Genomic DNA, 12,104 nt, shown 5'->3' on the forward strand with positions numbered 1-12,104 from the left:
TCCCTGAGCACTGACTCAGGAAGAGTCAGAGAGCCACGTGAGCAGTACGCACACATTAAATACACCCAATACCCTCTGCCTTCCTTTGGCTGGCATTAGGTGAGGTGCCCTGGCCAGAGGTTAGACTTGATGTCCAAGGTTGGGGTCCAGAAGGTTCAGGGACACCTCCATTCACCTCACTAAGGTTATTGCTGATAATTTTACAACAAAAAAAAATCATCTCTGGAGATCAGAACTTGAGATCCCTAGGATCTGTCCAGAGGAGAAGGGGCTGAGGACAGTCATACCTCCAAGTAAGTATCAGGGAGGGAGACTGGGAGCTACTACAAAGGGACATGCCAGGGGTGGTTCAGGATATGGGGCAGATCTGAGATGGCCAGCTTGAGTGCTGGTGAGGATCAGAAATGGAGGAGGGGTCAAGGTCTCAGCCAAAGATGGAAGCAATGAGGCCTAGTGGTGTTCATTCAGAAGAGAAGCAGGCCTCGCCAAGAGCCAAGAGGACTTTTATTTTGTGGCACCTGGGAGCCACTATTTCAATGAAGGGCCCAGGGCTATAAAAGGCAAGGGTTGTGATCCTGGGCAGAAGGGCTCCCACCCGGTGCCCCACATCTGCCCCCCCCCAATAATCCCATGCTCTGGGCTAGGGTGAAGGCTACACATCATCCTCAGACACCAGGCAATAAAAGTCCGTGCGTGCACTGTAGTTTCGAGAGCCAAGATCAGAGACGTCCACATCGCTGCCACGGCCCTCTCCCATCAAGACACCACTTGTATGCAATGGAGCTGGTGGCTCCCCAAAGACAGGCCCACGGACACCTAAGGGGATACCACAAGACCTAAGGCTGTTGCCTACTAAGACCCACTGCCTAGGAGTCACTCCCTGTAGCCCAGGAAGTACCAGGGGAACTTTGGAGCAGAGTACCTTCAAGTGGAGAGGCACTGAAGGCTGCTGGGGCTGGAGATCAAAACTCCATATTAGGCAAGAGCCCTTAACGTGTAATTCTCTATCCCTGGGGTCCTTTCCAAGGTCCCCTGAAGCTGTGTCTGACTCCTATGTGAGCAGCGAGGCAGAGGTGGGCATACCCAAGTCTCCCTCAGGGTCAGGATCCAGCTCAGGCTCCAGGCCCAAGCCCTGCCCCACGCGGCCTCTCACGATCAGCATGGGATCCTTGTCGTCCTGCAGCCGGGTCTGGGGGTCTCCCTCCACCGGCCTGTACTGCACCTTCCTTGGCAGTGCCAGTTGCAGCTCTTTCCAAAATTCAGAGGAAGGCGTCTGGGGGCCAGGGTGGGACGATCAGCATGGTTCTACAAACTGGACGCTCCTGACCAACTTGGCCCCAAACAGCACTGATGGAGTCTGACCGGCGGGTCCCCAGACCCACCGCCCAGGGCCCCATAACCTCCCGAACACTCCCCTCCCCGACCCCGCACCACGGAGCCGGGCCTCCAGAGCAGCAGGGTCACCAGGTGGCGGTGCTGGCGCAGCAGACGAAGAGCAGGGTGCGTGGGCTCCCGCCGCTGGCCCTCGAAGGTGATGAAGATGGGCTTACGGGTGAGCTCCAACAGGCGGCACAGACCCTCCCTGCGGGCGGAGCAAGGCCATCAGGCCGGGCGCCCACCTCTGGGGACAGCTCCCCCTCCCCACCACCCCCCTCCCCACCACCCCCCTCCCCACCATCCCCCTCCCCACCACCCCCCTCCCCACCATCCCCCTCCCCACCCCCCCACGCTCCCCATCCGCCCAGCTGTGCGCGAGACGCACCGGAAGCTCTGGCTGCACCAGGCGCGGCCGAGGAAGGCGTCGGAAAGCACCACGATGAGGCGCCGGCAGCGGCTCAGGTTCACGAGGAGGTCGGCGGAGGGCTCTGCGGGTGCAGGCGTGGGAGGGGGGCCGCGGGTGAGGGGCGGGGCGGGGTGGAGCGAAGGAGGGACCAGGGACGGGAAGGGCGGGGCGCTGGAGGTGGGGTGGGGCTGGGGGTGGAGATGGGGTGAGGAAGGGAAGGGGCTGAGGATGGGGGTGAAAGTGGGGTGGGGATGGGGGTGGAGATGGGGTGAGGAAGGGAAGGGGCTGAGGATGGGGATGGAGGTGGGGTGGGGGTGGAGATGGGGTGAGGAAGGGAAGGGGCTGAGGATGGGGATGGAGGTGGGGTGGGGATGGAGGTGGGGTGGGGGTGGAGATGGGGTGAGGAAGGGAAGGGGCTGAGGATGGGGATGGAGGTGGGGTGGGGGTGGAGATGGGGTGAGGAAGGGAAGGGGCTGAGGATGGGGATGGAGGTGGGGTGGGGGTGGAGATGGGGTGAGGAAGGGAAGGGGCTGAGGATGGGGATGGAGGTGGGGATGGGGATGGAGGTGAGGGTGGGGCTGGGGCGGCGCCCGGGTGGTACCCGCCCGCGGCAGGAGGTCTCGGTCGTCCAGGAAGAGTTTGTAGCCCCGACGCCTCTCCAGCTGGGGCTTCAGAATGAAGTTTACGAATTTGCGGTCCTCGGGGCAGTCGCTGTAGGACACGTAGGCATCGTAGAGCTTCCCGTCTGCGGACGGCGGCGGTCAGTCAGCGTGGCCACTTTTACCGGGGCTTCAGCCCAGTGCCCAGCAGCACCTCTCAGGAAAAGCAAAACGAGTCACAGGGACTCTTCCTCCGGTTGACCACAGGCCGCGTGCTTTTCTGAGACGTTCTCTTTTTCTTGGATTACACACCCCAAAACCCTGCAGGGCGTTCACCCCGTCCCCCACCCAGGGCTGATCCCAGCGTGCGTCTCCCGGACCCTGCACCCGCAAACTCCATGGCAAACTGCACGCACCGTTCATCTCCACCTCGCCATAGGTGTCTTGGTACCAAAGCAGCACATTAAGACGACACTTAATGTAAAGCAGGGCCGCCAGCAGCAGAACCAGCAGGACCAGGAAGGAAGCCAACACCGCAGCTAAGTGGCCGGCTGGGCCTGCAGACAAAGCAAATCGTGGTCCCTCAGCCTTAGGACCCCTGTAACCCCCTGCCCTCTACACCCATTTACTTCCCTCACCAGCTTTCCAAAGCGTGAAGGAAGGCGAGCTCATGTTCCGGACAGAGCACGTGAAAGCCCCATAGTCCTCAGCACTGGTCAGGTTGATCACCAGGACACTGGACACGAGCACTTTTGAGGAGTTGGCACTGACCCTGAGGAAGTCAAGACCAGACATCACCTGTGGCCCATGAACAACGGGTGATGCCAAGTCTCACCTGTCTGGGACTCACCCAAGGAAGCTGCAGATTTGGCTGGAGAGATGGCTTAGCAGTTAAGGCACTTGCCTGTAAGGCCTAAGGACCTAGGTTTGTTTCCTCACAACCCACGTAAACCAGATGCACAAGGTGGTGCATGCATCTGGAGTCCGTCTGCAGTGGCTGGAGGCCCTGGCGCACCCATTCTATCCACCTCTCTCTCCAATAAATAAAATATTGTTTTTAAAAAAATGAAAGGGGAAGCCGGGCGTGGTGGCACACGCCTTTAATCCCAGCACTTGGGAGGCAGAGGTAGGAGGATCGCTGTGAGTTCAAGGCCACCCTGAGACTCCATAGTGAATTCCAGGTCAGCCTGGGCTAGAGTGAGACCCTACCTCGAAAAACAAAAAAACAAAAAAAAAAAAAAATGAAAGGGGAGCCGGTCATGGTGGTGCACGTCTTTAATCCCAGCACTTGGGAGGCAGAGGTAGGAGGATCGCCATGAGTTCAAGGCCACCCTGAGACTACATAGTAAATTCCAGGTCAGCCTGGGCTAGAGCAAGACCCTACCTCGAAAAACCAAACCAGAAAAGAAAAGAAAAAAAGAAAAAGAAAGAAAGGGTATAGCTCTGTTTCAAAACTGTCACTACTTGCTTGGATCTGGGCTCTATGGGTCCTCTAATCCAAGGCTTGGCTAGTCAATGCCCATTCAGGACCTAGGGTTCTCTGGTACCCATATCCCTGGGCAGTCTCCAAGGTGAGTGCCTCTATACGAGTCATGAAGATCAGAGGGTCTGTCCCCTAAGCGATCAACCCTCCATCTGTATCAACAGGAGCACTCTATCCTTGTCAGGTCTGGCCAGGTTCTACTCCCACCCAGGTCCAGCTTGGTATAATGAAGAGTGTAGATCACAGAGGCTGACCCTGCACACCCCAACCTTACCAGAAGTCCTCATGGAGGCTGTAGTGGCTTCCATTGCCCAATGGAAGCCCATCTTTTAGCCACTGGACTGGAGGCTGGGGACACTGGGACCCAGAGACTACCCAAGCTGTACAGTTCAAAGCAACTGCAGTGCCCAGGGCAGGCCCCTGGGCTTGGTCTTCAGATGGAGAGAGGAAGTTCGGGGCCCTGTCACAGACACCTGCAGAGAGAAGGCAGTATCAGCCGCATCAGGAGGCCAGCTCCCACTGTATCCACAGACTGCGTGGTCCGGAGCAAAACACAGCAGTGGGCAAATGGTGTGTTGCTGAGTTCTCACACCATGTACATCCACGAGTTCCACGGGCCAGAGCCCACTGCTTGGCCCTCTTCTCCCAGCAGTCTGTGTTCTGCTTGCTAACCCTGGATGTGACTGTCGTGTGCTCAGGGAGAAGATTAGCAGGGAGGGGAGGGGAGTGGCCACAGTCATAGTTGAACTGATCCAGCCCAGCCACAAAGGGCCCATCTGTAGGCTTATCCCTGCTGGGCATGAGTTTATTATTTTTAAAAATATATTTATTAAAATGATTTTTTCTTTTTTCCCACAAAAATATACTTATTTATTTCTTTGAGAGAGAAAGAGAGAGAATGGGCATGCCAGGGCCTTCAGCCACTTCCAAACGAACTCCAAATGCCTGCTCTACCTTGTGCATCTGTCTTTGCATGGGCACTGGAGAATCAAACCTGAGTCCTTAGGCTTTGCAGGCAAATACCTTAACCACTGAGCCATCTCTCCAGCCCCAGAACATGAGCTTAACCCATCTCCTTTCACCTTCAGAGGAGAAGCCAGACTCTTCACTCTCCAGCCTGACTTGCCCCTGCTGAGGGGTTTCAGGGAGTGGGCATCAGCACATCGACAGAATAAACACTGTGTCAGCCCAGGGAGGGGATGGGCCGGGTGGGAAGACTGGACTTCCAGGACCCCCCACTAGTCACAAGCCAGCACTCCCCACGCCCCTAAGGCCTGACAGGAAGCTAGAAAGGCACACTCAAACACCTCAGCCCACATTTACAAACCCCATCCTTGGGAAGCCTGAGCTTTACTGACTCCCATGTGCCAAGGCCTGGAAACCTTGAGCAAGAGAGGGGGCTGGAAGCCAATCCTGCCTGCCTGCCCAGAGTTCAGGAACAAGGGCCGGGGAGGAGGAGTGAGCAGAGGCCTTTACCTCCAGTGTGTGTCCAAGCACAGAGTCCAGGCAGAGAACACGGTGTGGCTGATGGCAGGAGTTGGGGGTGGGGAGTCAGGCCTGTTCATCTCTGCCGGGCCTACCTGCCATAGCTCTCGCCGGGGCCTCTCCAGGGCAAGGTGGTCACTGGTGCCACCCCTGACTCCACAGGGCTCCTTAACCAAGAACACTGGTCCAAGGTCTGGGAAGGACTTCTCTTGGTCTCTCTGGCTGGCTGGCTGGACAGGGTGCCTAGATAGGTCAGAGGCTGTTGCCATCCCCAGGGAACAAGTTAAACAAGAACAGGATGAGTTAACCAGTAACTGTCAAGACATTAGCAGCACTGGCCGTGCACCAGGCAGCTGTCCTGCCACCCTTTCCAGCCCCAGAATGCAAGGTGAGCTCCCCGGACACCACCATGGCCTTAGTGGCATTGCCTCACATGGCTCAGGGTGCTGTGGACCACCTTCATTTGTTCGGGGTCCACTGTGACTATCCAGGGTGGGACACGCACACCAGGCAGGATCTGGTTTCATGAATGGTAACCTCATTCCTGGCTGTCCCCTGGAATGGACTGTGGCATGCAAGTGGAGGTGGGATACCCCATCACCTGGCCAGGACTAGGGATAAAGATGAGGTAAGCCATGGGTTCTTGCCACGTGGTAGGAACCTAACTGCCCAATCCTGGCCCAAGCTCACTCCCAATTTTGAGGTGTTACTCTAGATGCAGTCACTCACAAATGTGAAGAGAGACATATCACACCTATAGACATCCTAAGGCTCAGCTGGGTCCTGAGCTCATCAAGCTGGGAGAGACAAATGGGGGCCAGGATGAGACAGAGATCACTCTGAAGGACATTTTAGGCATCTGCAAGTTACTCCCCTCCTATACAGAGACCTGGACATTCTCAGTCCACAGCAACAAGTACATTCGCCTGAGACTCAAAAAGCTGTGGAGTGAGGGCTGGAGGGATGGTTTAGTTAAAGCATTTGCCTGCAAAGCCAAAGGACTCAGGTTTGATTCCCAAGGACCCACTTAGCCAGGTGCACAAGGGGGCGCACGTGTCTGGAGTTCATTTGCAGTGGATGGAGGCCCTGGTGCGCCCATCCTCTCTCTCTCTCTCCCTCTTTCTCAGTCAAATAAATAAATAACATTTTTTAAAAAGCTGGGTAGTGAGGGCTGGGGAGATGGCTCCGTGGATAAAGTGCTTGCCATATAAGCATGAGGACCTGAGTTCAGATCCCCAGCAGCCATGTAAAAGCCAGGTGTGATGGCATGTGCCTTTAATTTCACATCTGGAAAGGCAAAGACTAGTCAAGCCAAACTGGTGAGCCCTAGGTTTGGTGAGAAATCCTGTCTCAAAAAATAAGACAGGGGCTGGAGAAATGGCTCAGCGGTTAAGGCACTTATTGCAAGGCCAAAGGACCCACCCACATAAGCCAGATGCACAAGGTGGCACATGTGTAAGGCTGGGGGCCCTGGCGTGCCCATTCTTTCCCTCTCTCTCCCTCTTCTCTCTCAAATAAATAAATAAAACATTTAAAAAAAAAAATAAGACCCGCTCTGGGCACAGTGGTGTGCACCTTTAATCCCAGCATTTGGGAAATCGAGGTAGGAGGATCGCTGTGTTTGAGGCCACCCTGAGGCTACATAGTGAATTCCAGGTCAGCCTGGGCTAGAGTGAGACCCTACCTCAAAAAAAAAAAAAAAAAAAGTGACTGTATGTCAACCTTTGGCCTCCACATGCATGTACACACACATATAAACACATGAACACACGCAATTGTTTTTAAAGCTCCTCAGTGACATGGCTGCAAGAAGGTGCCTGAGATGCTCTTCTTTACCAGCCTACGGCCCTACAAGGGACGATCCATCCTCCTGGGGTTCCCCAGGTTCACCTTATCCAATACGTTTACTGAGCTCCTGCTCCAGCCCCTCTTGCTGAATGGACACATAGGCAGCAAAAACATGAGATCAAGTCCTGAAATTTGTAGGTCTGGCCTGCCTCAGAGGTCTCTGCAACCCCTACAGCCCCAGAGGCATTGATGAGAATGAGCCTCTAATCACTCCCCATTCCTTTTGCAGCAGGCCAGCCAGACCCTCTAGGTTTGGCTTTTTAAGCAGCAGTTTCCCTGTGAACCACTACAGCATGAGGCACATTCTTATTAGGGCTGGCAAAGGTATCAGTCTTTCCAGGAGCTCTCTGGGCTGGAGGGCAGTCCTAGGAAAATCCTTGAACCACCTTCAGAAGACCTGTTGAAAATAGCCTCTCAGGTTGGAGAGATGGCTTAGCGGTTAAGACGCTTGCCTGCAAAGCCAAAGGATCCCTGTTTGACTCTCCAGGACCCATGTAAGCCAGATGCACAAGGAGGCACATGCATCTGGAGTTCGTTTGCAGTGGCTGGAGGCCCTGGCATGCCCATTCCTCTGTCTTTCTCTCTACCTCTTTCTCTCTCAAATAAATAAAATATATTTTTTTAAAAGCAAAAAAAAAAAAAAAATGAAAATGAAAATGAAAATAGTCTCTCACCCCAGCCCAGCAGGTCTTGGGCCATCTCCTAGAACAGCTCAATGTCCCCAAGCTCTGAAGACCCCTGCAAAGCAGCCTCAAACCCTGCCAAAAGTGAAGCCGAAACCTCTGATATGTGAGGCATGCCCTGCACTTTCTATCCACTACACACACAGCCAGCCCTCTGGCCCACGCGGCCGCACTGAGCTCACCTGGGCTGCTGCGCACACATGCACCTTCCATACAACACACTTCCTGCCACACCCACCTCTTACTACCTCCCTCAGGGCTCAGGTTGCACACACCTCACCTCACAGGCTCACTCCAGCAGAGCTCATGACCATGAGCAACCTGGTATGATACACGCACACGTGTGGAGTGTTCCCATGCACCTCGGCACCACAGGCCACCCCTGAGCCGGGCCCAGCTTCATGGACAGGCCTCAAGGCCACAAGCTCACTCAGAGCAGCAGAGAGGGCACGGTCACCTGGTTCCGGCTCTTTCCTCCTGGGAGTTGGCGGGGAGTCAATCCCTGAAGTCATTGATGTAGACTTGGGAGCAAACTGTCCTCTCAGCTGGGTCCCAAGGAGCCGCCACAATACAGAGGCTGCCCGCGATGCATTGCCAAGCTCAGTGAGAACCTGGCTTTTGTTGATATATATTTGAATCAGAACTTTCCCCTTAGTTTCCTGGCCTTGTAGTCACATCCTCTCCTAAACCTAAACCCCACCCAGGTACCCACCCCTTCCCCTGGCGGGGGGCGGGCTGTTGGTGGCTTTTACCCCCGCCTTGCCTGGCTCTTCCTGTAACTCTGAGTCAGGAGGCCCTTCCTCTCTGGAGTCCACCCCAGACCCCAGGGACTGCATTTGTCTCAGTGCATGGTGTGGGTGGGTGCTCAGAGGGGCAGAGGTTGGGGTGATATGCAGGAATTGTAGCAAGGTGACCCCTAGCCAGAATCACCCTAACAAACACAGAAGGACACGCTGGGCAGAGGATAAGGGGTTGCCTCCTGGACACTCCCATTTTTCTTCTTTGTTTTTTCTTTTCGGCGGGGGTGGGGGGGGTTGCCTTTGCTTTTATTTTTAAAGTATGCTCTCACTCTAGCCCACGCTGACCCAGAACTCACTCTGTAGCCCAAGTTAACCTCAAACTCATGGCGATCCTCCTACCTCAGCCTTCCAAGTGCTGAACAACCCCAATTTTGACGCTGCATGAAGGAGTTAAATTACTCTCCCACAAAATGAGCAGTCAAGGCTGGAAAGATGACTTAGCAGTTAAGGCACTTGTCTGTGAAGCCTACTGACCCAGGTTCAATTCCCCAGTACCCATGTAAGCACACATGTAAGTACACAAGGTGACGCATATGCCTGGAGCTCATTGCAGTGGTTGGAGGCCCTGGCATGCCCATTCTCTATCTCTCTCTCTCAAATAAATAAATAAATAAATGTGTAGATATATGTATATTTTTTTAAATTTTTGTTTATTATTTATTTATTTATTTGAGAGTGACATACAGAGAAAGAGGGAGAGAGAGAATGGGCGCACCAGGGCTTCCAGCCACTGCAAACAAACTCCAGACACATGTGCTCCCTTGTGCATCTGGCTAACGTGGGTCCTGGGAAATCAAGCCTCGAACCAGGGTCCTTAGGCTTCATAGGCAAGCGCTTAAACACTAAGCTATCTCTCCAGCCATATATATATATATATATATATATATATATATATATATGTGAGCAGTCCTTGTGTGCCTGACCTCTAACTTGCCAGAGCAAAGGGGATCCCTCCGAAAATGGCAGCCAGTAATGAGGCCTACAGCAGGCCTTTCTGGCCCTCTCCTTGTCCACTTCCCAGGCAATAGGCCCAGATGAATGAGTGGCTGCAAAAGACTGTGGAATCTTGGGGACCTTAGTTTCAGACTGGGGTGAGAGAGCAGAGCCCCTTTTCCAGAGAAAGAGGCAAACATGGGAGAGGTGCGCCTTCTCTAATGCGGTGGGGAGAGGGGGAAAACTGGAAGTCACCTATTGTTACACTGATTTCCCTTACTTGGCTTGGGCTTGGGGCCCTGTGACATTGCCCGCAGAATTGGACAAGGGTCTCCTCCAGCCCTTAACCCTGCCCTTACCACACAGAAATGGGTCCTGGAGGCTCCCCTATGGTCTCCCTGCTCAGGCCATCCAGGAGCATTCTCAGTGCAGCAGTAGGCTTTCCTACCTCCTCCTCTGACCATGTCCTAACCCTTCTCAAGCCATTGAGTTCTGGGACTCATGACCCCTGAGACGATGGTGCACCCTGGGCTCAGGGCTGGAAAAGCTGGAAGGAACAAGATGGCCCCCCCGCCCTTTGCTTAATGCTTGTGAATCTGCTTGCTACCTGACTGTGCCAAGATCCTGCTAAGCACTCCATGGACAGTAGTAACTGTCTGACTTCCCTAGAGGCAGCTCTGTGTCCCCCACGTTGCAGGTAAGGAAACTGAGGCACAGTGAAGTCTAGGAGCACCAAGGCCAGAAGTGAAGAGTTAAGCTCCTAATACCAAAGCTGCCAATGGACCTCACCACCCTGGGTAGCTGCCATAATGTTTGCGGCTCCTGCTCCTAGTCTGTTACTCTCTTTCAGGGTTGTGACTGGACACCCCCTCCCCTTTCTGTCTGGTAATGTCCACCCCTCACCCCAGCCAGAGGTCAATTTTGCTGGGTGAGCATAAAATTCCAGATCAGGGCCAGCGGTGGTGGCTCACGCCTTTAATCCCAGCATTCCGAATGGCAGAGGTAGGAGGAGTTCGAGGCCAGCCTGAGACTACAGAGTGAGTTCCAGGTCATCCTGGACTAAGAGCGAGACCTTACCTCGAAAAACAAGCCAAAAAAATAAAAATCCAGATCATCTCAGACGCTTGCTCTTGCCCCTCCTAGAACCCTGGAATCTAAATTCCAGTCCGTCCTGTGGGTCGCCCTGCACTGCCCCACGCTGCGATTCCTGCGAAGCCCGGGACCTCCGTTCTCACGCCTGGAACTCTGCTGCTGTGCTCCCTGCTGGGTGAGCAACCTGGGGGCTGTGTGACTGACGGTCTGAGAGTCCCAAGGCCAGAGCCTGGCATTCTGCTCAAGACCCCGCAGCCACCAAGAGGCACCTGCTCCTCTCCGACGCGCGGCATCTGGCGCGTGCGGAGCCCTTGGACGTCACGGTGAAGGAAGGAGCGTGCACAACAAGCCGCAGCCACGCGGGGACCCGTTCCTCCCAGCCCACCAGGCCACCACATCCCACGATCCGCCTTCCAGGAAGGCGCACGACCTCCGTTCCCGAGACCCCACAGGGCGCTGGCGACCAGGGCCAGCCTGGGACACGTGCGCCCGGCGGGCACGCGCTCGGCCGGGGTAGCGCGCGGACGGCGGGCGTGGGCGCGCACCGAGGGCCGGCACGCGCGGGAGGCGGAAGCTCCACCCGGCTCCCCACGAACCCCGGGCCACAGCCCGGCGTCTGACTCCGCTGCGGACGCCCTTGGGTGATTGCTTAGGCTTTGGGGATCCGCGCAGGAGAGCAGAGTTGAGGTCCTGCGCGCCTCCCGTCCTCTTGAACTAAAGGTCACGAGGAAGCTACCGACTGACCACGTCGGGCAGAGCGAGGCTGGGGACGGGGACTAGACGCGGCGCGCTTCCGGGCTGCGCGGGAAGCCTGCCTGGCTCAGAGCCACTTCCTGCGGGACCGCGGCCCCGGGGCTCCTCCCGAGCGTGGAGCGCCCCGGGCCCTCCAGCACCACGCCGGCATCGGCTTCGAGGAACGCGATCGTCACTCACCTCCGCCAGTCCTAAATCGCCACTGCCACCCACCTGCTGCCAGACCTGGGGCTCGCGCGGAGGCGGGGCAGCTCACCTGGCCCCGGTGCGCTGCAGCGACAGCCCCGGCCGCAGCCGCAGGTGCAGCCCCGCCCCGCAGCCAAGGTGAGGGCGGACCCAAGTGGCCCGTTGAACGCCGGAGGCTGTTGCTAGACTGTCCTACGCTCAGCCTTTAGGGCCTGGGGGCAGTGGCTAAACCGGCCCAGCCAGTCCAGACCGCTAAGAACAGCTGGGCTGCCTAGATGGTTCTGCCCCTGCGGCCTTGGCTCTTCCCTTTCCTCCTGGAAGCCTGACTTGACCCGTATCCCACCCATAACTTACCCTATGGTTCTCTTGCCACCCCCAAAACTTCACGTGTTTGGAAGGAAGAACCCTCTTCACTTGGTGAAAACCAGAGAAAGGCCGTGTCTTGAGGCTACCACATTC

The 12,104-nt window shown here is 55.9% G+C and overlaps 1 protein-coding gene across 3 annotated transcripts; it reads right to left on the reverse strand.

Annotated features, from left to right (window-relative positions):
- Positions 1-486: 486 nt before the first annotated feature.
- Positions 487-11,748, reverse strand: Sigirr (single Ig and TIR domain containing). Of its 3 annotated transcripts, none has more exons than XM_045130791.1 (10): positions 11,640-11,748; positions 5,446-5,609; positions 4,140-4,338; positions 3,021-3,154; positions 2,799-2,939; positions 2,385-2,528; positions 1,763-1,865; positions 1,432-1,582; positions 1,084-1,273; positions 487-816 (listed from the first exon to the last, which is right to left on the reverse strand). In XM_045130791.1, the coding sequence occupies exons 2-10, from the start codon at positions 5,450-5,452 to the stop codon at positions 653-655; spliced, it is 1,233 nt and encodes a 410-aa protein (XP_044986726.1). In that variant the 5' UTR covers positions 5,453-5,609; positions 11,640-11,748; the 3' UTR covers positions 487-652. The 3 variants fall into 3 exon arrangements, with proteins under 3 accessions (XP_044986726.1, XP_044986736.1, XP_044986720.1); XM_045130801.1 differs by having other exon boundaries at positions 11,716-11,734; XM_045130785.1 differs by lacking the exon at positions 11,640-11,748 and adding an exon at positions 8,339-8,507.
- Between the last annotated feature and the right edge of the window lie 356 nt (positions 11,749-12,104).

This window comes from Jaculus jaculus, chromosome 1, assembly GCF_020740685.1.
Source record: "Jaculus jaculus isolate mJacJac1 chromosome 1, mJacJac1.mat.Y.cur, whole genome shotgun sequence".
Taxonomy (NCBI): Eukaryota; Metazoa; Chordata; class Mammalia; order Rodentia; family Dipodidae; genus Jaculus; species Jaculus jaculus.

Excerpts from the sequence above, each read along its gene's own strand:
- Sigirr (XM_045130791.1), bottom strand. Across the intron at positions 1,866-2,384 it reads AGACCTCCTGCCGCGGGCGG|AGCCCTCCGCCGACCTCCTC; the intron begins GTACCACCCGGG and ends CTGCACCCGCAG. Across the intron at positions 1,274-1,431 it reads TCTGGAGGCCCGGCTCCGTG|ACGCCTTCCTCTGAATTTTG; the intron begins GTGCGGGGTCGG and ends CCTGGCCCCCAG.